The 26,868-nt window shown below is 49.4% G+C and overlaps 1 protein-coding gene across 2 annotated transcripts in view; it reads left to right on the top strand.

The window, feature by feature from the left end:
• Positions 1-26,868, top strand: part of DOC2A (double C2 domain alpha) — a 69,719-nt gene that overhangs the window by 38,256 nt on the left and 4,595 nt on the right. For both annotated transcript variants that reach the window (XM_075318591.1, XM_075318590.1), the window contains exons 7-8: positions 1,917-1,976; positions 15,673-15,830. In XM_075318591.1, coding sequence (XP_075174706.1) covers positions 1,917-1,976; positions 15,673-15,830 — 218 coding nt within the window. The remainder of the gene's footprint in view (positions 1-1,916; positions 1,977-15,672; positions 15,831-26,868) is intronic.

Raw genomic sequence — 26,868 nt, 5'->3', positions numbered from 1 at the left:
AGACGGCAGAGACGAGAGAGACGAGAGAGACGGGAGAGACGGCAGAGACGAGAGAGACGGCAGAGACGGCAGAGACGGGAGAGACGGCAGAGACGGCAGAGACGGGAGAGACGGGAGAGACGGCAGAGACGAGAGAGACGGCAGAGACGAGAGAGACGAGAGAGACGGCAGAGACGGCAGAGACGGCAGAGACGGGAGAGACGGCAGAGACGGGAGAGACGGCAGAGACGAGAGAGATGGCAGAGACGAGAGACGGCAGAGACGGGAGAGACGGCATAGACGGAGAGACGGCATAGACGAGAGAGACGGCAGAGACGAGAGAGACGGCAGAGACGAGAGAGACGGCAGAGACGAGAGAGACGAGAGAGACGGCAGAGACGGGAGAGACGGCAGAGACGAGAGAGACGGCAGAGACGGCAGAGACGGGAGAGACGGCAGAGACGGCAGAGACGGGAGAGACGGGAGAGACGGCAGAGACGGCAGAGACGGCAGAGACGGCAGAGACGGGAGAGACGGCAGAGACGGCAGAGACGGGAGAGACGGCAGAGACGGGAGAGACGGCAGAGACAGAGACGGGAGAGACGGCAGAGACGAGAGAGACGGCAGAGACGAGAGAGACGGCAGAGACGGGAGAGACGGCATAGACGAGAGAGACGGCAGAGACGAGAGAGACGGCAGAGACGGCAGAGACGGGAGAGACGGGAGAGACGGGAGAGACGGGAGAGACGGGAGAGACGGCAGAGACGGGAGAGACGGGAGAGACGGCAGAGACGGCAGAGACGGGAGAGACGGGAGAGACGGCAGAGACGGCAGAGACGGCAGAGACGGGAGAGACGGGAGAGACGGCAGAGACGGGAGAGACGGCCAGAGACGAGAGAGACGGCAGAGACGGGAGAGACGGCAGAGACGGGAGAGACGGCAGAGATGGGAGAGACGGCAGAGACGAGAGAGACGGCAGAGACGAGAGAGACGGCAGAGACGGGAGAGACGGCAGAGACGGGAGAGACGGCAGAGACGGGAGAGACGGCAGAGACGAGAGAGACGGCAGAGACGAGAGAGACGGCAGAGACGGGAGAGACGGCATAGACGAGAGAGACGGCAGAGACGAGAGAGACGGCAGAGACGGCAGAGACGGCAGAGACGGGAGAGACGGGAGAGACGGGAGAGACGGCAGAGACGGCAGAGACGGCAGAGACGGCAGAGACGGGAGAGACGGGAGAGACGGCAGAGACGGGAGAGACGGCAGAGACGAGAGAGACGGCAGAGACGGGAGAGACGGCAGAGACTGGAGAGACGGCAGAGATGGGAGAGACGGCAGAGACGAGAGAGACGGCAGAGACGAGAGAGACGGCAGAGACGGGAGAGACGAGAGAGACGGCAGAGACGAGAGAGACGAGAGAGACGGCAGAGACGAGAGAGACGGCAGGGACGAGAGAGACGAGAGAGACGGCAGAGACGAGAGAGACGGCAGAGACGAGAGAGACGGGAGAGACGAGATAGACGGCAGAGACGGGAGAGACGGCAGAGAGGGGAGAGACGGCAGAGACGAGATAGACGACAGAGACGGGAGAGACGGCAGAGACGAGATAGACGGCAGAGACGAGAGAGACGGCAGAGACGGGAGAGACGGCAGAGACGAGATAGACGGCAGAGACGGGAGAGACGGCAGAGACGGGATAGACGGCAGAGACGAGATAGACGGCAGAGACGGGAGAGACGGCAGAGACGAGATAGACGGCACAGACGAGAGAGACGGCAGAGACGGCAGAGACGAGAGAGACGGCAGAGACGAGAGAGACAACACAATTGAGGGAGACTCTTCTCCACAGTGAGGAGCAATGTGACAACCAGATATGGCCGCCGCTCCTGTCCTCTTCTCCTATGTGACATGTTGTGGTATTTCTCGCCCCCTGCAGCTCGCCTCCCCCTCATCAATGTCGGCCGCTCTCCGGGGAATTTCCTGTTACCTGAAAGAGGTGAGAACCTGAATCAGTGATTAAAGTGCACCAATCACCAGGATTTTCCTATATAACCTAAAGCCAGTGCTATACTGGCACTATCGGGCTGATTCTATACATACAGCGCTATACTGGCACTATCGGGCTGATTCTATACATACAGTGCTATACTGGCACTATCAGGCTGATTCTATACATACAGTGCTATACTGGCACTATCAGGCTGATTCTATACATACAGCGCTATACTGGCGCTATCAGGCTGATTCTATACATACAGTGCTATACTGGCGCTATCAGGCTGATTCTATACATACAGTGCTATACTGGCACTATCAGGCTGATTCTATACATACAGTGCTATACTGGCACTATCAGGCTGATTCTATACATACAGTGCTATACTGGCACTATCAGGCTGATTCTATACATACAGTGCTATACTGGCACTATCAGGCTGATTCTATACATACAGTGCTATACTGGCACTATCAGGCTGATTCTATACATACAGTGCTATACTGGCACTATCAGGCTGATTCTATACATACAGTGCTATACTGGCACTATCAGGCTGATTCTATACATACAGTGCTATACTGGCGCTATCAGGCTGATTCTATACATACAGTGCTATACTGGCACTATCAGGCTGATTCTATACATACAGTGCTATACTGGCACTATCAGGCTGATTCTATACATACAGTGCTATACTGGCGCTATCAGGCTGATTCTATACATACAGTGCTATACTGGCACTATCAGGCTGATTCTATACATACAGTGCTATACTGGCACTATCAGGCTGATTCTATACATACAGTGCTATACTGGCACTATCAGGCTGATTCTATACATACAGTGCTATACTGGCACTATCAGGCTGATTCTATACATACAGTGCTATACTGGCACTATCAGGCTGATTCTATACATACAGTGCTATACTGGCACTATCAGGCTGATTCTATACATACAGTGCTATACTGGCGCTATCAGGCTGATTCTATACATACAGTGCTATACTGGCACTATCAGGCTGATTCTATACATACAGTGCTATACTGGCACTATCAGGCTGATTCTATACATACAGTGCTATACTGGCGCTATCAGGCTGATTCTATACATACAGTGCTATACTGGCACTATCAGGCTGATTCTATACATACAGTGCTATACTGGCACTATCAGGCTGATTCTATACATACAGTGCTATACTGGCGCTATCAGGCTGATTCTATACATACAGTGCTATACTGGCACTATCAGGCTGATTCTATACATACAGTGCTATACTGGCACTATCAGGCTGATTCTATACATACAGTGCTATACTGGCGCTATCAGGCTGATTCTATACATACAGTGCTATACTGGCACTATCAGGCTGATTCTATACATACAGTGCTATACTGGCACTATCAGGCTGATTCTATACATACAGTGCTATACTGGCGCTATCAGGCTGATTCTATACATACAGTGCTATACTGGCACTATCGGGCTGATTCTATACATACAGCGCTATACTGGCACTATCGGGCTGATTCTATACATACAGTGCTATACTGGCACTATCAGGCTGATTCTATACATACAGTGCTATACTGGCACTATCAGGCTGATTCTATACATACAGTGCTATACTGGCACTATCAGGCTGATTCTATACATACAGTGCTATACTGGCGCTATCAGGCTGATTCTATACATACAGTGCTATACTGGCACTATCAGGCTGATTCTATACATACAGTGCTATACTGGCACTATCAGGCTGATTCTATACATACAGTGCTATACTGGCGCTATCAGGCTGATTCTATACATACAGTGCTATACTGGCACTATCAGGCTGATTCTATACATACAGTGCTATACTGGCACTATCAGGCTGATTCTATACATACAGTGCTATACTGGCGCTATCAGGCTGATTCTATACATACAGTGCTATACTGGCACTATCAGGCTGATTCTATACATACAGCGCTATACTGGCACTATCAGGCTGAGTCTATACATACAGCGCTATACTGGCACTATCAGGCTGATTCTATACATACATTTCTATACTGGCACTATCAGGCTGATTCTATATATACAGTGCTATACTGGCACTATCAGGCTGATTCTATACATACAGTGCTATACTGGCACTATCAGGCTGATTCTATACATACAGTGCTATACTGGCGCTATCAGGCTGATTCTATACATACAGTGCTATACTGGCACTATCAGGCTGATTCTATACATACAGCACTATACTGGCGCTATCAGGCTGATTCTATACATACAGCGCTATACTGGCACTATCAGGCTAATTCTATACATACAGTGCTATACTGGCACTATCAGGCTGAGTCTATACATACAGTGCTATACTGGCACTATCAGGCTGATTCTATACATACATTTCTATACTGGCACTATCAGGCTGATTCTATACATACAGTGCTATACTGGCACTATCAGGCTGATTCTATACATACAGTGCTATACTGGCACTATCAGGCTGATTCTATACATACAGTGCTATACTGGCACTATCAGGCTGATTCTATACATACAGTGCTATACTGGCACTATCAGGCTGAGTCTATACATACAGTGCTATACTGGCACTATCAGGCTGATTCTATACATACAGTGCTATACTGGCACTATCAGGCTGAGTCTATACATACAGTGCTATAATGGCACTATCAGGCTGAGTCTATACATACAGTGCTATACTGGCACTATCAGGCTGATTCTATACATACAGTGCTATACTGGCACTATCAGGCTGATTCTATACATAAAGTGCTGTACTGACACTATCAGGCTGATTCTATACATACAGTGCTATACTGGCGCTATCAGGCTGATTCTATACATACAGTGCTATACTGGCACTATCAGGCTGATTCTATACATACAGCGCTATACTGGCACTATCAGGCTGAGTCTATACATACAGTGCTATACTGGCACTATCAGGCTGATTCTATACATACAGTGCTATACTGGCACTATCAGGCTGATTCTATACATACAGTGCTATACTGGCGCTATCAGGCTGATTCTATACATACAGTGCTATACAGGCACTATCAGGCTGATTCTATACATACAGTGCTATACTGGCACTATCAGGCTGATTCTATACATAAAGTGCTGTACTGACACTATCAGGCTGATTCTATACATACAGTGCTATACTGGCGCTATCAGGCTGATTCTATACATACAGTGCTATACTGGCACTATCAGGCTGATTCTATACATACAGCGCTATACTGGCACTATCAGGCTGAGTCTATACATACAGTGCTATACTGGCACTATCAGGCTGATTCTATACATACAGTGCTATACTGGCACTATCAGGCTGATTCTATACATACAGTGCTATACTGGCGCTATCAGGCTGATTCTATACATACAGTGCTATACAGGCACTATCAGGCTGATTCTATACATACAGTGCTATACTGGCACTATCAGGCTGATTCTATACATACAGTGCTATACTGGCGCTATCAGGCTGATTCTATACATACAGTGCTATACTGGCACTATCAGGCTGATTCTATACATACAGTGCTATACTGGCACTATCAGGCTGATTCTCTACATACAGTGCTATACTGGCACTATCAGGCTGATTCTATACATACAGTGCTATACTGGCACTATCAGGCTGATTCTATACATACAGTGCTATACTGGCGCTATCAGGCTGAGTCTATACATACAGTGCTATACTGGCACTATCAGGCTGAGTCTATACATACAGTGCTATACTGGCACTATCAGGCTGATTCTATACATACAGCGCTATACTGGCGCTATCAGGCTGATTCTATACATACAGTGCTATACTGGAACTATCAGGCTGATTCTATACATACAGTGCTATACTGGCACTATCAGGCTGATTCTCTACATACAGTGCTATACTGGCACTATCAGGCTGATTCTATACATACAGTGCTATACTGGCACTATCAGGCTGATTCTATACATACAGTGCTATACTGGCGCTATCAGGCTGATTCTATACATACAGTGCTATACTGGCACTATCAGGCTGAGTCTATACATACAGTGCTATACTGGCACTATCAGGCTGATTCTATACATACAGCGCTATACTGGCGCTATCAGGCTGATTCTATACATACAGTGCTATACTGGCGCTATCAGGCTGATTCTATACATACAGTGCTATACTGGCGCTATCAGGCTGATTCTATACATACAGTACTATACTGGCGCTATCAGGCTGATTCTATACATACAGTGCTATACTGGCGCTATCAAGCTGATTCTATACATACAGTGCTATACTGGCACTATCAGGCTGATTCTATACATACAGTGCTATACTGGCACTATCAGGCTGATTCTATACATACAGTGCTATACTGGCACTATCAGGCTGATTCTATACATACAGTGCTATACTGGCACTATCAGACTGATTCTATACATACAGCGCTATACTGGCACTATCAGGCTGATTCTATACATACAGTGCTATACTGGCGCTATCAGGCTGATTCTATACATACAGTGCTATACTGGCACTATCAGGCTGAGTCTATACATACAGTGCTATACTGGCACTATCAGGCTGATTCTATACATACAGTGCTATACTGGCACTATCAGGCTGATTCTATACATACAGTGCTATACTGGCACTATCAGGCTGAGTCTATACATACAGTGCTATACTGGCACTATCAGGCTGAGTCTATACATACAGTGCTATACTGGCACTATCAGGCTGATTCTATACATACAGCGCTATACTGGCACTATCAGGTTGATTCTATACATACAGCGCTATACTGGCACTATCAGGCTGATTCTATACATACAGTGCTATACTGGTGCCATCAGACTGATTCTATACATACAGTGCTATACTGGCACTATCAGGCTGAGTCTATACATACAGCGCTATACTGGCACTATCAGGTTGATTCTATACATACAGCGCTATACTGGCACTATCAGGCTGATTCTATACATACAGCGCTATACTGGCACTATCAGGCTGATTCTATACATACAGCGCTATACTGGCGCTATCAGGCTGATTCTATACATACAGTGCTATACTGGCGCCATCAGACTGATTCTATACATACAGTGCTATACTGGCACTATCAGGCTGAGTCTATACATACAGCGCTATACTGGCACTATCAGGCTGAGTCTATACATACAGTGCTATACTGGCACTATGAGGCTGATTCTATACATACAGCGCTATACTGGCACTATCAGGTTGATTCTATACATACAGCGCTATACTGGCACTATCAGGCTGATTCTATACATACAGCGCTATACTGGCGATATCAGGCTGATTCTATACATACAGTGCTATACTGGCACTATCAGGCTGATTCTATACATACAGCGCTATACTGGCGCTATCAGGCTGATTCTATACATACAGTGCTATACTGGCGCCATCAGACTGATTCTATACATACAGTGCTATACTGGCACTATCAGGCTGAGTCTATACATACAGTGCCTACAAGTAGTCTTCAACCCCCTGCAGATTTAGCAGGTTTGATAAGATGCAAACTTCAAACAAGAGCAGGATTTATTAACAGATGCATAAATCTTACAAACCAACAAGTTATGTTGCTCTGTTAAATTTTAATAAATTTTCAACATAAAAGTGTGGGTCAATTATTATTCAACCCCTAGGTTTAATATTTTGTGGAATAACCCTTGTTTGCAATTACAGCTAATAATCGTCTTTTATAAGACCTGATCAGGCCGGCACAGGTCTCTGGAGTTATCTTGGCCCACTCCTCCATGCAGATCTTCTCCAAGTTATCTAGGTTCTTTGGGTGTCTCATGTGGACTTTAATCTTGAGCTCCTTCCACAAGTTTTCAATTGGGTTAAGGTCAGGAGACTGACTAGGCCACTGCAACACCTTGATTTTTTCCCTCTTGAACCAGGCCTTGGTTTTCTTGGCTGTGTGCTTTGGGTCGTTGTCTTGTTGGAAGATGAAATGACGACCTATCTTAAGATCCTTGATGGAGGAGCGGAGGTTCTTGGCCAAAATCTCCAGGTAGGCCGTGCTATCCATCTTCCCATGGATGCGGACCAGATGGCCAGGCCCCTTGGCTGAGAAACAGCCCCACAGCATGATGCTGCCACCACCATGCTTGACTGTAGGGATGGTATTCTTGGGGTCGTATGCAGTGCCATCTAGTCTCCAAACGTCACGTGTGTGGTTGGCAGCAAAGATCTCGATCTTGGTCTCATCAGACCAGAGAACCTTGAACCAGTCTGTCTCAGAGTCCTCCAAGTGATCATGAGCAAACTGTAGACGAGCCTTGACATGACGCTTTGAAAGTAAAGGTACCTTACGGGCTCGTCTGGAACGGAGACCATTGCGGTGGAGTACGTTAGTTATGGTATTGACTGAAACCAATGTCCCCACTGCCATGAGATCTTCCCGGAGCTCCTTCCTTGTTGTCCTTGGGTTAGCCTTGACTCTTCGGACAAGCCTGGCCTCGGCACGGGTGGAAACTTTCAAAGGCTGTCCAGGCCGTGGAAGGCTAACAGTAGTTCCATAAGCCTTCCACTTCCGGATGATGCTCCCAACAGTGGAGACAGGTAGGCCCAACTCCTTGGAAAGGGTTTTGTACCCCTTGCCAGCCTTGTGACCCTCCACGATGTTGTCTCTGATGGCCTTGGAATGCTCCTTTGTCTTTCCCATGTTGACCAAGTATGAGTGCTGTTCACAAGTTTGGGGAGGGTCTTAATTAGTCAGAAAAGGCTGGAAAAAGAGATAATTAGTCCAAACATGTGAAGCTCATTGTTCTTTGTGCCTGAAATACTTCTTAATACTTTAGGGGAACCAAACAGAATTCTTGTGGTTTGAGGGGTTGAATAATAAGTGACCCTCTGAATAAACTTTTCACAATTTAAAAAAAAAAAAAAAAAAAAAGAAATAACATTCTTGCTGCATTTCACACTTCCAGGCTGATCTACAGAGTCCAAATGTCACAATGCCAAGTTATTCCGAATGTGTAACCCTGCTAAATCTGCAGGGGGTTGAATACTACTTGTAGGCACTGTATAGTGCTATACTGGCACTATCAGGCGGATTCTATATATACCTGTAGTGGTCAGCTCGAATGTATAGGTTTTGAAATACAAGCAAGTAAAGTTTGTAAAAGGAGCAGCTTTTTGATTGTCAGCAGCTGCCGATCAGCTGATAGCTGGGGGGTATATATACTTATCCCCTCCCCCTGTTATTAATGCTAATTCTCTAGAATCAATTTACTTTGTGACTAGAAGGATCTGTGCCGATGTCATAACCATGTGACCAGAAGGGGCGGGGCCTCAGCCAACATAGCTGATACCAGGAAGCAACATTTTCCTGTTGGATGAGGACCCGCCCCTTCTGGTCACATGGTTATGACATCAGCACAGGTCCTTCCAGTCACAAAGTAAATCTATTCTATAATAGAATTAGCGTTACTAACAGGAACGACAGTGCTTTAATCCTCCAAAATATTCTGTATTCTGCTGCAGGAGCTTCAGTATAATAGAGGGTCCCATTATACACAGCCCCCTCCTCTGTGTGCTCAGCGCTGCCCCTGGTGGGGGTGTCCTGTATTATACACAGCCCCTCCTCTGTGTGCTCAGCGCTGCCCCTGGTGGAGGTGTCCTGTATTATACACAGCCCCTCCTCTGTGTGCTCAGCGCTGCCCCTGGTGGAGGTGTCCTGTATTATACACAGCCCCCTCCTCTGTGTGCTCAGCGCTGCCCCTGGTGGAGGTGTCCTGTATTATACACAGCCCCTCCTCTGTGTGCTCAGCGCTGCCCCTGGTGGAGGTGTCCTGTATTATACACAGCCCCCTCCTCTGTGTGCTCAGTGCTGTCCCTGGTGGAGGTGTCCTGTATTATACACAGCCCCTCCTCTGTGTGCTCAGTGCTGCCCCTGGTGGAGGTGTCCTGTATTATACACAGCCCCTCCTCTGTGTGCTCAGCGCTGCCCCTGGTGGAGGTGTCCTGTATTATACACAGCCCCTCCTCTGTGTGCTCAGTGCTGCCCCTGGTGGAGGTGTCCTGTATTATACACAGCCCCTCCTCTGTGTGCTCAGCGCTGCCCCTGGTGGAGGTGTCCTGTATTATACACAGCCTCCTCCTCTGTGTGCTCAGCGCTGCCCCTGGTGGAGGTGTCCTGTATTATACACAGCCCCTCCTCTGTGTGCTCAGCGCTGCCCCTGGTGGAGGTGTCCTGTATTATACACAGCCCCCTCCTCTGTGTGCTCAGCGCTGCCCCTGGTGGAGGTGTCCTGTATTATACACAGCCCCCTCCTCTGTGTGCTCAGCGCTGCCCCTGGTGGGGGTGTCCTGTATTATACACAGCCCCCTCCTCTGTGTGCTCAGCACTGCCCCTGTTGGAGGTGTTCTGTATTATACACAGCCCCCTCCTCTGTGTGCTCAGTGCTGCCTCTGGTGGAGGTGTCCTGTATTATACACAGCCTTCTCCTCTGTGCTCAGCGCTGCCCCTGGTGGAGGTGTCCTGTATTATACACAGGCCCCTCCCCTGTGTGCTCAGTGCTGCCTCTGGTGGAGGTGTCCTGTATTATACACAGCCCCCTCCTCTGTGTGCTCAGTGCTGCCCCTGGTGGATGTGTCCTGTATTATACACAGCCCCTCCTCTGTGTGCTCAGCGCTGCCCCTGGTGGAGGTGTCCTGTATTATACACAGGCCCCTCTTCTGTGTGCTCAGCGCTGCCCCTGGTGGAGGTGTCCTGTATTATACACAGCCCCCTCCTCTGTGTGCTCAGCGTTGCCTCTGGTGGAGGTGTCCTGTATTATACACAGCCCCTCCTCTGTGTGCTCAGCGCTGCCCCTGGTGGAGGTGTCCTGTATTATACACAGCCCCTCCTCCGTGTGCTCAGTGCTGCCCCTGGTGGGGGTGTCCTGTATTATACACAGCCCCTCCTCTGTGTGCTCAGCACTGCCCCTGGTGGAGGTGTCCTGTATTATACACAGCCCCTCCTCTGTGTGCTCAGCGCTGCCCCTGGTGGAGGTGTCCTGTATTATACACAGCCCCCTCCTCTGTGTGCTCAGCGCTGCCCCTGGTGGAGGTGTCCTGTATTATACACAGCCTCCTCCTCTGTGTGCTCAGCGCTGCCCCCTGGTGGAGGTGTCCTGTATTATACACAGCCCCTCCTCTGTGTGCTCAGTGCTGCCTCTGGTGGAGGTGTCCTGTATTATACACAGCCCCCTCCCCTGTGTGCTCAGTGCTGCCTCTGGTGGAGGTGTCCTGTATTATACACAGACCCCTCCCCTGTGTGCTCAGTGCTGCCTCTGGTGGAGGTGTCCTGTATTATACACAGCGCCTTCTCCTCTGTGTGCTCAGCGCTGCCTCTGGTGGAGGTGTCCTGTATTATACACAGCGCCTTCTCCTCTGTGTGCTCAGCGCTGCCCCTGGTGGAGGTGTCCTGTATTATACACAGCCCCCTCCTCTGTGTGCTCAGTGCTGCCCCTGGTGGGGGTGTCCTGTATTATACACAGGCCCCTCTTCTGTGTGCTCAGCGCTGCCCCTGGTGGGGGTGTCCTGTATTATACACAGCCCCTCCTCTGTGTGCTCAGCGCTGCCCCTGGTGGAGGTGTCCTGTATTATGCACAGCCCCCTCCTCTGTGTGCTCAGCGCTGCCCCTGGTGGAGGTGTCCTGTATTATACACAGGCCCCTCTTCTGTGTGCTCAGCGCTGCCCCTGGTGGAGGTGTCCTGTATTATACACAGCCCCTCCTCTGTGTGCTCAGCGCTGCCCCTGGTGGAGGTGTCCTGTATTATACACAGCGCCTTCTCCTCTGTGCTCAGTGCTGCCCCTGGTGGAGGTGTCCTGTATTATACACAGGCCCCTCTTCTGTGTGCTCAGCGCTGCCCCTGGTGGAGGTGTCCTGTATTATACACAGCCCCTCCTCTGTGTGCTCAGTGCTGCCCCTGGTGGAGGTGTCCTGTATTATACACAGCCCCTCCTCTGTGTGCTCAGCGCTGCCCCTGGTGGAGGTGTCCTGTATTATACACAGCCCCCTCCTCTGTGTGCTCAGCGCTGCCCCTGGTGGAGGTGTCCTGTATTATACACAGGCCCCTCCTCTGTGTGCTCAGCGCTGCCCCTGGTGGAGGTGCCCTGTATTATACACAGCCCCTCCTCTGTGTGCTCAGCGCTGCCCCTGGTGGAGGTGTCCTGTATTATACACAGCCCCTCCTCTGTGTGCTCAGCGCTGCCCCTGGTGGGGGTGTCCTGTATTATACACAGCCCCTCCTCTGTGTGCTCAGCGCTGCCCCTGGTGGAGGTGTCCTGTATTATACACAGCGCCTTCTCCTTTGTGTGCTCAGCGCTGCCCCTGGTGGGGGTGTCCTGTATTATACACAGCCCCTCCTCTGTGTGCTCAGCACTGCCCCTGGTGGAGGTGTCCTGTATTATACACAGCCCCCTCCTCTGTGTGCTCAGCGCTGCCCCTGGTGGAGGTGTCCTGTATTATACACAGCCCCTCCTCTGTGTGCTCAGCGCTGCCCCTGGTGGAGGTGTCCTGTATTATACACAGGCCCCTCCTCTGTGTGCTCAGCGCTGCCCCTGGTGGAGGTGTCCTGTATTATACACAGCCCCCTCCTCTGTGTGCTCAGTGCTGCCCCTGGTGGGGGTGTCCTGTATTATACACAGCCCCCTCCTCTCTGTGCTCAGCGCTGCCCCTGGTGGAGGTGTCCTGTATTATACACAGCCCCTCCTCTGTGTGCTCAGCGCTGCCCCTGGTGGAGGTGTCCTGTATTATACACAGCCTTCTCCTCTGTGTGCTCAGCGCTGCCCCTGGTGGGGGTGTCCTGTATTATACACAGCCCCCTCCTCTCTGTGCTCAGCGCTGCCCCTGGTGGAGGTGTCCTGTATTATACACAGCCCCTCCTCTGTGTGCTCAGCGCTGCCCCTGGTGGAGGTGTCCTGTATTATACACAGCCCCCTCCTCTGTGTGCTCAGTGCTGCCCCTGGTGGGGGTGTCCTGTATTATACACAGCCCCTCCTTTGTGTGCTCAGCGCTGCCCCTGGTGGAGGTGTCCTGTATTATACACAGCCCCCTCCTCTGTGTGCTCAGTGCTGCCCCTGGTGGAGGTGTCCTGTATTATACACAGCCCCCTCCTCTGTGTGCTCAGTGCTGCCCCTGGTGGAGGTGTCCTGTATTATACACAGCCTCCTCCTCTGTGTGCTCAGCGCTGCCCCTGGTGGGGGTGTCCTGTATTATGCACAGCCCCCTCCTCTGTGTGCTCAGCGCTGCCCCTGGTGGAGGTGTCCTGTATTATACACAGGCCCCTCTTCTGTGTGCTCAGCGCTGCCCCTGGTGGAGGTGTCCTGTATTATACACAGCGCCTTCTCCTCTGTGCTCAGTGCTGCCCCTGGTGGAGGTGTCCTGTATTATACACAGCCCCTCCTCTGTGTGCTCAGTGCTGCCCCTGGTGGAGGTGTCCTGTATTATACACAGCCCCCTCCTCTGTGTGCTCAGCGCTGCCCCTGGTGGAGGTGTCCTGTATTATACACAGCCCCTCCTCTGTGTGCTCAGCGCTGCCCCTGGTGGGGGTGTCCTGTATTATACACAGCCCCTCCTCTGTGTGCTCAGCGCTGCCCCTGGTGGAGGTGTCCTGTATTATACACAGCCCCCTCCTCTGTGTGCTCAGCGCTGCCCCTGGTGGAGGTGTCCTGTATTATACACAGGCCCCTCCTCTGTGTGCTCAGCGCTGCCCCTGGTGGAGGTGCCCTGTATTATACACAGCCCCTCCTCTGTGTGCTCAGCGCTGCCCCTGGTGGGGGTGTCCTGTATTATACACAGCCCCTCCTCTGTGTGCTCAGCGCTGCCCCTGGTGGAGGTGTCCTGTATTATACACAGCGCCTTCTCCTTTGTGTGCTCAGCGCTGCCCCTGGTGGGGGTGTCCTGTATTATACACAGCCCCTCCTCTGTGTGCTCAGCACTGCCCCTGGTGGAGGTGTCCTGTATTATACACAGCCCCCTCCTCTGTGTGCTCAGCGCTGCCCCTGGTGGAGGTGTCCTGTATTATACACAGCCCCTCCTCTGTGTGCTCAGTGCTGCCCCTGGTGGAGGTGTCCTGTATTATACACAGGCCCCTCCTCTGTGTGCTCAGCGCTGCCCCTGGTGGAGGTGTCCTGTATTATACACAGCCCCCTCCTCTGTGTGCTCAGCGCTGCCCCTGGTGGAGGTGTCCTGTATTATACACAGCCCCTCCTCTGTGTGCTCAGCGCTGCCCCTGGTGGAGGTGTCCTGTATTATACACAGCCCCCTCCTCTGTGTGCTCAGTGCTGCCCCTGGTGGGGGTGTCCTGTATTATACACAGCCCCTCCTTTGTGTGCTCAGCGCTGCCCCTGGTGGAGGTGTCCTGTATTATACACAGCCCCTCCTCTGTGTGCTCAGTGCTGCCCCTGGTGGAGGTGTCCTGTATTATACACAGCCCCTCCTCTGTGTGTTCAGCGCTGCCCCTGGTGGGGGTGTCCTGTATTATACACAGCCCCCTCCTCTGTGTGCTCAGCGCTGCCCCTGGTGGAGGTGTCCTGTATTATACACAGCCCCCTCCTCTGTGTGCTCAGTGCTGCCCCTGGTGGAGGTGTCCTGTATTATACACAGCCCCCTCCTCTGTGTGCTCAGTGCTGCCCCTGGTGGAGGTGTCCTGTATTATACACAGCCCCTCCTCTGTGTGTTCAGCGCTGCCCCTGGTGGGGGTGTCCTGTATTATACACAGCCCCCTCCTCTGTGTGCTCAGCGCTGCCCCTGGTGGAGGTGTCCTGTATTATACACAGCCCCCTCCTCTGTGTGCTCAGCGCTGCCCCTGGTGGAGGTGTCCTGTATTATACACAGCCCCTCCTCTGTGTGCTCAGTGCTGCCCCTGGTGGAGGTGTCCTGTATTATACACAGCCCCTCCTCTGTGTGTTCAGCGCTGCCCCTGGTGGGGGTGTCCTGTATTATACACAGCCCCCTCCTCTGTGTGCTCAGCGCTGCCCCTGGTGGAGGTGTCCTGTATTATACACAGCCCCTCCTCTGTGTGCTCAGCGCTGCCCCTGGTGGAGGTGTCCTGTATTATACACAGGCCCCTCTTCTGTGTGCTCAGCGCTGCCTCTGGTGGCGATGTATTGTATTGCAGATATCGCCCTTTTCCCCTGTTTTTCTCCTTGTTCTCACTTGTTCTACCTGTCTCCTCTCCGGCATTCTCTTCTATCCTGTGCCCCCTCCCTGTTTCCGTCGTTTTTCTCCCCCACATCTCCCTTTCTTCTGCTTTCCATACCGTTTTTTCGCTCAGCACCTGCGGGGGTTGGGAACAGATTCAGCGCGCAGCAGAGAGATGCACAATGACAGCGTCTGCGGACGTCCCTGAACTCTCACGCTGAGTTATATCTGTGTCTCTGCTCGAAACCAATTCATAAAGCATCGAGGAAATATACAAAGGGCTGTGGAGGGGGAGACAATCACCACCTCACCCACCGCATGTACTGCTGCACTGCTCCAATGAGCTGCAATACCAGGCACAACCTGTGGACAATAGGGGCTCTGTTTTTGCATGACATATTTACTTTATACTTGCGCCAGTTCTAGCGTAATGATCCCATAATCTGAGGTTCTAATACGGAAAACGAATTTGTGCCCCTTCCCTGTGTCCTCAGCTGGAGCGCTGTCAGGAGTGGGAACTAGAGGAACGAGGGCGGATCCTTTTGTCGCTAACATTCAGCACTGAACGCGGGGGGCTCGTCGTTGGCATCATGCGTTGTGCTCATCTCGCTGCTATGGACGTCAATGGATTTTCAGATCCTTATGTTAAAACGTAAGTAGACACTCGGATATTCCTTCCTCAACCCCCACCTCATCACCAGAGGCTCCGAGAACAAGGGGATTAGCAGAGGTCTTCTCACAATTGTCCAGGTTGATGAGTTTTTAAGTGATCAGGTCAAATTTTGTAAACAAAAACCTAAAACAAATTATTAAATTCTTGATGACACAAGGTGCGGGAGGACTGTGGGACATCTTTATGCAGATGAGATTGGTCGTAGGTTTTCGTAGGTGAAATCCAATTGATAATGCTCTTGTCCTTTAGTAGATGTTGATGGCTCTTATCTTCTTATTGTTCTTGATTCTTGGGTCTTATCTTCATACTTAGTTCTTCCATCCTTCTACACTTGGTCTTAGTAGATCCCCAATGTTTCTTGAACATAATGTCTAACTTCTTGGAAATATTGTTTCTTCTTGACTCTACTACAATTTGGTTCTTCTGCTTTTGAACGTGGATCCAGGCTTGTTTGTTTGGACTCTTGTCCAGTCTCGTCATTGACGGTAGTTCTAGATGTATTAATACTCTTGGTCTTAGAAGGAGGCTCCAACCTCTTCTGCAATCTCGTCGTTGATGGTAGTTCTTGATGTATTTATACTCATGGTCTTAGATGGTGGCTCCAACCTCTATTCCAGTCTCGTCAAATGTATTAATACTCTTGGATGGTGGCTCCCACCTCTTCTACAGTCTCGTAGTTGATGGTAGTCCTTGATGTATTTATACTCATGGTCTTAGATGGTGGCTCCAACCTCTTTTCCAGTCTCGTCAGATGTATTAATACTCTTGGATGGTGGCTCCCACCTCTTCTACAGTCTCGTCGTTGATGGTAGTCCTTGATGTATTTTTTCTCATGGTCTTTGATGGTGGCTCCAACCTCTTTTCCAGTCTCGTCATTGACAGTAGTTATTGATATATTTATATTCTTGGTCTTAGATGGTGGTTCCTACCTCTTGTCCAGTCTCGTCATTAACGGTAGTTCTAGGCGTATTTCTACTTTTCAGAGGTGGCTCCATCCTTTCTTTTGCTGTTGTATCCAGTCTTCTTGGTGGCTTTAATTCTAGACATATGTTTGCTCTCGTCCTTGGATGGTGGCTCCAATCTTTCATTTGCCCTTATTCTGAGCTCTGTCTTTGGCATTTGTTCTAGATATGTTTCTGCTCTTGGATGGCGGCTTTAGCTTCTTCTTTGGCCTTGTGTCTTGTCTTTGCCTTCAGTTTTAAACATATTTCTGTTCTTAGTTTTGAATGGTGTCTCGAGTCTAGACTTTCTTTTGGCCTCTACTTCAGTCTTGTCATAGGCTTTTGGTCTAGATGTTTGTTTGCTCTAAGTTTTAAATGATGGCTCCAACCTCTCCTTCAGTCTTATCTGAAGTCTAGTCATTTAGGCATAGATGTATTTCTGCTCTTGTGTGAATTCTCCAGCCTTTCGTTTGGCCTCATCTTCAGTCTTGACATTGGCATACATTCTGAACTATTTCTGCCCTCAGATTGTTGCTCCAGCCTTTCCTTTGGCCTTGCGTCTTTGCATTGAGTTGTAAATATATTTTTGTCCTTGGCTATAGATGTTGTCTCCAGACATTCTTTTGGCCTTGTCCATTCTTATTATTGGCTTTAGGTCTAGGTGTATTTCTGCTCTTGGACTTCAAAGGTGGTTCCTGTCTTTATTTTGGCTTCTTCTCCAGTTTTGTCTTTGCTTTTACTTATTGACTTGAAGACGTACACTGCGTGCAGAATTATTAGGCAGATGAGTATTTTGCTCACATGATACTTGTTATACATGTTGCCCTACTCCGAGCTGTATAGGCTGAGAGCCAATTACCAATGAAGTAAATCAGGTGATGTGCCTCTCTGTAATGAGGAGGGGTGCGGTGTAATGACATCAACACCCTATATAAGGGGTGCTTAATTATTAGGCAGATGAGTTTTGTGATCACATGATACTTGTTATACATGTCGTCCTACTCCGAGCTGTATAGGCTGAGAGCCAATTACCAATGAAGTAAATCAGGTGATGTGCCTCTCTGTAATGAGGAGGGGTGCGGTGTAATGACACAACACCCTATATAAGGGGGGCTTAATTATTAGGCAACTTCCTTTCCTTTGGCATAATTGGTCAGAAGAGAGATTTGACAGGCTCTGAAAAGTCCAAAATTGTGCGATGTCTTGCAGAGGGATGCAGCAGTCTTGGAATTGCCAAACTTTTGAAGCGTGATCACCGAACAATCAAGCATTTCATGGCAAATAGCCAACAGGGTCGCAAGAAGCGTGCTGGGCAAAAAAAGGCGCAAAATAACTGCCCATGAATTGAGGAAAATCAAGTGTGAAGCTGCCAAGATGCCATTTGCCACCAGTTTGGCCATATTTCAGAGCTGCAACGTTACTGGAGTATCAAAAAGCACAAGGTGTGCCATACTCAGGGACATGACCGAGGTAAGGAAGGCCGAAAACCACCACCTCTGAACAAGAGACATAAGATAAAACCTCAAGACTGGGCCAAGAAATATCTGAAGACTGATTTTTGAAAGGTTTTATGGACTGATGAAATGAGAGTGACTCTTGATGGGCAGATGGATGGGCCCGAGGCTGGATCAGTAAAGGGCAGCTCCACTCCGACTCAGACGCCAGCAAGGTGGAGGTGGGCACTGGTATGAGCTGGGATCATCGAAGATCAACTTGTGGGAGCTTTTCAGGTTGAGGATGGAGGAAGCTCAACTCCCAGACCTACTGCCAGTTTCTGGAAGACAACTTCTTCAAGCAGTGCTGCAGGAAGAAGTCGCTATCGTTCAAGAAAAACATGATTTTCATGCAAGACAATGCTCCATCACATGCATCCAACTACTCCACAGCGTGGCTGGCCAGTAAAGGTCTAAAAGATGAAAAAATAATGACATGGCCCCCTTGTTCCCCTGATCTGAACCCCATAGAGAACCTGTGGTCCCTCATAAAATGTGAGATCTACAGGGAGGGAAAACAGTCCACCTCTGGGAGCAGTGTCTGGAGGCTGCGGTGTCTGGAGGCTGCGGTGTCTGGAGGCTGCGGTGTCTGGAGGCTGCGGTGTCTGGAGGCTGCGGTGTCTGGAGGCTGCGGTGTCTGGAGGCTGCGGTGTCTGGAGGCTGTGGTGTCTGGAGGCTGTGGTGGCTGGAGGCTGCGGTGGCTGGAGGCTGTGGTGGCTGCTGCACGCAATGTGGATCGTAAACAGATCAAGCAATGACAGAATCTATGGATGGTCGGCTGCTGAGGGTCATCAGAAAGAAAAGGGGCGATATTGGGCACTAATTTTTTGGGGTTTTGTTTTTGCATGTCAGAAATGTTTATTTCTACATTTTGTGCAGTTATATTGGTTACCTGGTGACAATAAACAAGTGAGATGGGAATATATTTGGTTTTTATTAAGTTGCCTAATAATTCTGCACAGTAATAGTCACCTGCACAAACAGATCCTCCTAAGAAGTGAAATCTAAAAACCCCTCCAACTGCCAAAAATATTAAGCGCTGACATTTATGAGTCTTTTGGGTGATTGAGAACATTGTAGTTGATCAATAATAAAAAAATTCGCTAAAATACAACTTGCCTAATAATTCTGCACACGATGTATTCCTGCGTTTGGTTTTGGATGGTGGCTCCAACCTTTCCTTTGTCATCATCTCTAGTCTTGTCACTGGCTTTTGTTGTAGATGCAATTCTTCTTTTGGTTGGTCTCTTCAGCCAAGTCTTATCTTTGCCTTCACATCTAAACGTACCGTATTTCTTCTTTGGCATAGTGGTTTCAGTCTATCCTTTGGCCTCTTTCCATTCTTGTGTTAGCCTTTTAACGAGCCTTTTTGGGTGGAGGCTCCAACCTTTCATTTGGCCTTATCTCCCAGCTTGGTATGGGCTTTAGTTCTAGATGTATTTATACTCTTGGTCTTAGATGGTGGCTCCAACCTCTTCTCTAGACTTGTCTTTGCTTTCAGTTTGAGACATATCTCAGCTTTTGGTCTTGGATTATGGCTTCCACATTTTCTTTTGTCCTCTTCTCCAGTCTGGCTTTAGTTTTGGATATATTTATGCTCTTGGTTTTAGATTTTGACTCCAGTCTTTCCTTCATCTTTAGTTTTGTCCTTGACTTCTACTGGTGTTCCTGTTATTTCTATCAACCCATCCACTATCTTGAAATTTTTCCTTCACTTTTGTCCTTCTTGAGTTGATATTCTTCTTTTTCTTGACATCTATCCTCTGTCTTTACTTCTTAATCCTGTTGACCGTCACATTCTGAGGTTTTATACCAATTTTAGGGGTTTTAACCTTGTTGTCTACACAAAGACTGTGGTAACCCAAATCAAACAGAAACTCTAGGACTTGGGTTATGTGAAAGGACCTGAGAGTAACCTTCGTTGGACTCAGGGTTGTAACTGACGCTTATAGGTGTCTCTCCATGACCAAGCTTTCCAACGATCCCTATGGACATGTCTGCCAGCGTTGTTATGTCGCTGCACCCCTGCATTTCTTTATGAATTGCCCACCCATGTATAAATCTCAACAGTAGTCCTTGTCCACTTATGTGTGGAGAAGGTTTGGATATAGAGGATAGGATAGGGTCACATATAGAGAAGGTCCATTAGGTTGGTCGGACCCGTTGGCTCTCGTAAGCCACTGATTGACCGAATGATGCCGCACAGAGGATGAGTAATGGTGGAGTTCAGGATTTTAGCGGCGTTATCTTGTATCTGTCATCCGCCCGTGTCTTTGGCGGCTCCCTGGTGCAATTCTGCTCACACGCTATCAGGCTATGAGCCCCCGGCACGGAGTGTTTCTGCATGAAAGGCTAATTGTATGCAGGGCTGAGGCGTGAACCTGGCTTGTGCAGTTGTGGCAATGTCACTATGTAGCACCTATATTAAGCACAATTATTTCAGGCAGATTACCGAATAGCAGCTCTGGGACGGCTGCCTGGGTTCACTTATTTCAGCACATTAGAACGTTGTTAATCACTTGCTCGCGGGGCGTTGAATACACGGAGGACGTGATAATTTATTCACATCTATGACTTAACCTTTTATGTAGTATGAGCAAAAAAAATCAGATAGAATCTAATGTCTATCCCTCTATCGACTTGTGGATATATTCGTGACTTGAGACTTTTCGAGGCTGCAGGATGGAAGAAGGAGCTGCTGATGTGACACGTCTTCTGTACCTACAATATCCCAATGATGCTGCTCCGACCCAGTGGTCATACTGCCGGGGCATTTCTAATAGGCTGGTGGTAGAAGAACTGTAGCCCTAGAGCCACATGTCATCCGTAGCAGTTCCCATCCATCTTGGGGTTTCATGTATAAATGGTTCATTAAAAGTCACCAGATATCAAGGCCTAAAGATCTGGAGGAGATGCATCGATGCAATGAGTCGTCACACTTTGACCTATTCCTACCTGGGAAGTTCCTCAGGCTTAAAGAAATTGAGTGAATCGGAGGAGCGAGGGTCATGGTCCTGATGGTCGGACATCTGCAGGATGTTGCCCCCAGTTCAGAGATTATTTAAACATCACCTACATCAGAGAAAGGTCAAAGATGTTCTGCGTCTACTTATGTGTGATCAAGCTTAGTTTGGATCTGAGGTCACCAAAACATTGTGTTCTCCAGTCAGTGATCATGTATGAGTGGTGACCTCTCCACGTCCCCTCCAGTCAGTGATCATGTATGAGAGGTGACCTCTCCACGTCCCCTCCAGTCAGTGATCATGTATGAGTGGTGACCTCTCCACATCTCCAGCCAGTGATCATTTATTAGTGGTCACCTCTCCATGTCTCCTCCAGCCAGTGATCATGTATGAGTAGTCACATCTCCTCCAGCCAGTGATCATGTATGAGTGGTCACATCTCCTCCAGCCAGTGATCATGTATGAGTGGTCACCTTTCCACATCTTCTCCAGCCAGTGATCATGTATGAGTGGTCACGTCTCCTACAGCCAGTGATCATGTGTGAGTGGTCACCTCTCCACGCCTCCTCTAGCCAGTGATTATGTATGAGTGGTCACGTCTCCTCCAGCCAGTGATCATGTATGAGTGGTCACGTCTCCTCCAGCCAGTGATCATGTATGAGTAGTCACCTCTTCAAACCTCCTCCAGCCAGTAATCTTGTATTAGTGGTCACCTCTCCACGTCTCCTCCAGCCAGTGATCATGTATGAGTGGTCACATCTCCTCCAGCCAGTGATCATGTATAAGTGGTCACTTCTCCATGCCTCCTCCAACCAGTGATCATGTATTAGTGGTCAAATATCCTACAGCCAGTGATCATGTGTGAGTGGTCACCTCTCCACACCTCCTCCAGCCAGTGATCATGTACGAGTGGTCACCTCTCCATGTCTCCTCCAGTCAGTGTTCATGTATGAATGGTCACCTCTCCTCCAGCCAGTGATCATATATGAGTGGTCACCTCTTCATGTCTTCTCTAGCCAGTGATCATATGAGTGGTCACCTCTCCACGCCTCCTCCAGCCAGTGATTATGTATAGGTGGTTACATCTCCTCTAGCCAGTGATCATGTATGAGTAGTCACCTCTCCACGTCTCCTCCAGCCAGTGATCATGTATGAGTGGTCACATCTCCAGCCAGTGATCATGTATGAATGGTCATTTCTCCATGCCTTCTCCAGCCAGTGATCATGTTTGAGTAGTCACCTCTCCACGTCTCCTCCAGACAGTGATCATGTATGAGTGGTCACCTCTCCACGTGTCCTCTAGCCAGTGATTATGTATGAGTGGTCACCTCTCCACGTCTTCTCCAGCCAGTGATCATGTATGAGTGCTCACATCTCCTCCAGCCAGTGATCATGTATGAGTGGTCACATCTCCTCCATCCAGTGATCATGTATAAGTGGTCACTTCTCCATGCCTCCTCCAACCAGTGATCATGTATTAGTGGTCAAATATCCTACAGCCAGTGATCATGTGTGAGTGGTCACCTCTCCACACCTCCTCCAGCCAGTGATCATGTACGAGTGGTCACCTCTCCATGTCTGCTCCAGTCAGTGTTCATGTATGAATGGTCACCTCTCCTCCAGCCAGTGATCATATATGAGTGGTCACCTCTTCATGTCTTCTCTAGCCAGTGATCATGTATGAGTGGTCACGTCTCCTCCTCCAGCCAGTGATCATGTGCGAGTGGTCACCTCTCCACGTCTCCTCCAGCCAGTGATCATGTACGAGTGGTCACCTCTCCATGTCTCCTCCAGTCAGTGTTCATGTATGAGTGGTCACCTCTCTTTCAGCCAGTGATCATGTATGAGTGGTCACCTCTCCACGTCTCCTCCAGCCAGTGATCATGTACGAGTGGTTACCTCTCCATGTCTCCTCCAGTCAGTGATCATGTACGAGTGGTCACCTCTCCACATCTCCAGCCAGTGATCATTTATTAGTGGTCACCTCTCCATGTCTTCTCCAGCCAGTGATCATGTATGAGTGCTCACATCTCCTCCAGCCAGTGATCATGTATGAGTGGTCACATCTCCTCCAGCCAGTGATCATGTATAAGTGGTCACTTCTCCATGCCTCCTCCAACCAGTGATCATGTATTAGTGGTCAAATATCCTACAGCCAGTGATCATGTGTGAGTGGTCACCTCTCCACACCTCCTCCAGCCAGTGATCATGTACGAGTGGTCACCTCTCCATGTCTGCTCCAGTCAGTGTTCATGTATGAATGGTCACCTCTCCTCCAGCCAGTGATCATATATGAGTGGTCACCTCTTCATGTCTTCTCTAGCCAGTGATCATGTATGAGTGGTCACGTCTCCTCCAGCCAGTGATCATGTGCGAGTGGTCACCTCTCCACGTCTCCTCCAGCCAGTGATCATGTACGAGTGGTCACCTCTCCATGTCTCCTCCAGTCAGTGTTCATGTATGAGTGGTCACCTCTCTTTCAGCCAGTGATCATGTATGAGTGGTCACCTCTCCACGTCTCCTCCAGCCAGTGATCATGTACGAGTGGTTACCTCTCCATGTCTCCTCCAGTCAGTGATCATGTATGAGTGGTCACCTCTCCACATCTCCAGCCAGTGATCATGTACGAGTGGTTACCTCTCCATGTCTCCTCCAGCCAGTGATCATGTATAAGTGGTAACTTCTCCATGCCTCCTCCAACCAGTGATCATGTATTAGTGGTCAAATATCCTACAGCCAGTGATCATGTACGAGTGGTCACTTCTCCATGTTTCCTCCAGTCAGTGTTCATGTATGAGTGGTCACCTCTCTTTCAGCCAGTGATCATGTATGAGTGGTCACCTCTCCATGTCTCCTCCAGCCAGTGATCATGTATGAGAGGTCATGTCTCCTCCAGCCAGTGATCATGTATGAGTGGTCATGTCTCCTCCAGCCAGTGATCATGTATAAGTGGTCACTTTTCCATGCCTCCTCCAACCAGTGATCATGTATTAGTGGTCAAATATCCTACAGCCAGTGATCATGTGTGAGTGGTCACCTCTCCACACCTCCTCCAGCCAGTGATCATGTATGAGTGGTCACCTCTCCATGTCTCCTCCAGCCAGTGATCATGTACGAGTGGTCACCTCTCCATGTCTCCTCCAGTCAGTGATCATGTATGAGTGGTCACGTCTCCTGCAGCCAGTGATCATGTATGAGTGGTCACCTCTCCATGTCTCCTCCAGCCAGTGATCATGTATGAGAGGTCACCTCTCCATGTCTCCTCCAGCCAGTGATCATGTATGAGTGGTCACCTCTCCACATCTCCTCCAGACAGTGATCATGTATAAATGGTCATTTCTCCATGCCTCCTCCAGCCAGTGATCATGTTTGAGTGGTCACCTCTCTTTCAGCCAGTGATCATGTATGAGTGGTCACCTCTCCATGTCTCCTCCAGCCAGTGATCATGTACGAGTGGTCACCTCTCCATGTCTCCTCCAGTCAGTGATCATGTATGAGTGGTCACCTCTCCATGTCTCCTCCAGCCAGTGATCATGTATGAGAGGTCATGTCTCCTCCAGCCAGTGATCATGTATGAGTGGTCACATCTCCTCCAGCCAGTGATCATGTATGAGTGGTCATGTCTCCTCCAGCCAGTGATCATGTATAAGTGGTCACTTCTCCATGCCTCCTCCAACCAGTGATCATGTATTAGTGGTCAAATATCCTACAGCCAGTGATCATGTGTGAGTGGTCACCTCTCCACACCTCCTCCAGCCAGTGATCATGTATGAGTGGTCACCTCTCCATGTCTCCTCCAGCCAGTGATAATGTATGAGAGGTCACCTCTCCATGTCTCCTCCAGCCAGTGATCATGTACGAGTGGTCACCTCTCCATGTCTCCTCCAGTCAGTGATCATGTATGAGTGGTCACGTCTCCTGCAGCCAGTGATAATGTATGAGTGGTCACCTCTCCATGTCTCCTCCAGCCAGTGATCATGTATGAGAGGTCACCTCTCCATGTCTCCTCCAGCCAGTGATCATGTATAAATGGTCATTTCTCCATGCCTCCTCCAGCCAGTGATCATGTATGAGTGGTCACGTCTCCTGCAGCCAGTGATCATGTACGAGTGGTCACCTCTCCATGTCTCCTCCAGTCAGTGATCATGTATGAGTGGTCACCTCTCCACATCATGACAGGAGTGATATTTGTGCTGTTGATGTGTTACCTCACACAGGATTTTACACACTGGATGCAAAGCAACAAACCCTCAGCTGTGAGATTAGGTCAGAACCGTCTTTTGGATCTGGAGATCCTGAAACTAGTGAGGAATTGTATCCCAAAGCTTTAGAAGGGGACAGGTCAGCTGCTATGATGTATTTTTGGGTCCGGTGCCCACATTGAGCGGTGTCAGTGCGGTTGGCTGGTCAGGGGTCCTGTATATTTTTCCACCACTGATTAACGATTCTTAATTAAGATACTTCAGTGAACATCACATTGATAATTAGAAGTGAAATGTCAGTGAGCAGCCATGTCGCCCGGTGAAGATCACCAACAGACAAGCGCAGCGAATGATGACATAAACCCCCTATAGAGACCCTGGTAAGTCGCAGGTCTGTGCCGGAGCAGGGCGGACATGGCGGAGGGCTTCATCAATGACTGGTTGCCCGCTCCCTCTTCACGCCCGGTGCCCAGCAGTAATTACCGCTCACATCCCACCATGTATGGCTCCGTCTACGAGGACGACGTGACTCATCTCATCCACTTACAGACTTAATTGTAGTCTTCAGATTTGCCTGCACCTGTGAGTAATCCCACCACAGAGAATGGCTGGGAAGCCAACGTAGCTGCATCTCCATCCCCCCGGACCCTGTACTGTACCGCAGTCATCTCCTCACTGCCGAAATTATAGCTGTGAGGGGAGGATCCGGGAATAGGAATACGTATCTAATCCTAAGGTGATGCTAGTCACTACTTACGGATAGTATAGACAGAAGATTAATCAGACAAGCCGGGTCAGGAAACAGGAGGACACGTCAGGACAGAGGGAGAATGCAGAGATGTTATCAAGTCACAGGCCGAGGGTCAGAATTCCAGGAGAGTACGTACTAGATTCAGGGAGCAGACAGAGACGTGGTCAGGTAGTGGTCCGAGGTCAGAAGCCAGGAGGTAACGACAAGAACAGGGAGTGGGCAGAGAGGAGTTAAACAATGGTCTGGGGTCAAGAAACTTGGATCATAACACAAACAAGCCACGAGCACAACTGCAGAACCAGAGAGAACGACTGGCGAGGTTCTAGGAGAGCATGCCCAGTAATGAAACAGAGCAATTACCAGGAAGGTGGAACACCTGAGTAACCAGCACCTCCCAGAACCTGCATGGAGTCCTGTGCAGTCAAACAACCTGTCAGCTAGGGCTCAGAGAAACACAGCAGAGCATCTCCAAATACAAAATGCTCTGCACAAAGGAAACATGTCACTGCCGGCTCTGTAGTTCAGGAAGATGCAGAAGAGCATCACCTGTGTGCACAATGCTCTGCACAGAGACATGATGCGTATCCTGTCTACAGAGAAATGTATCACAGCCTATCATGTACCTGCTGTATCTAATCCTAATATCATTCCCAGAAGACACCGCCAT

This window comes from Anomaloglossus baeobatrachus, chromosome 7, assembly GCF_048569485.1.
Source record: "Anomaloglossus baeobatrachus isolate aAnoBae1 chromosome 7, aAnoBae1.hap1, whole genome shotgun sequence".
In the NCBI taxonomy this organism is placed as follows: domain Eukaryota; kingdom Metazoa; phylum Chordata; class Amphibia; order Anura; family Aromobatidae; genus Anomaloglossus; species Anomaloglossus baeobatrachus.
The sequence above is the reverse complement of the archived record's forward strand: the minus strand, read 5'-3'. Positions and strand labels throughout refer to the sequence as shown.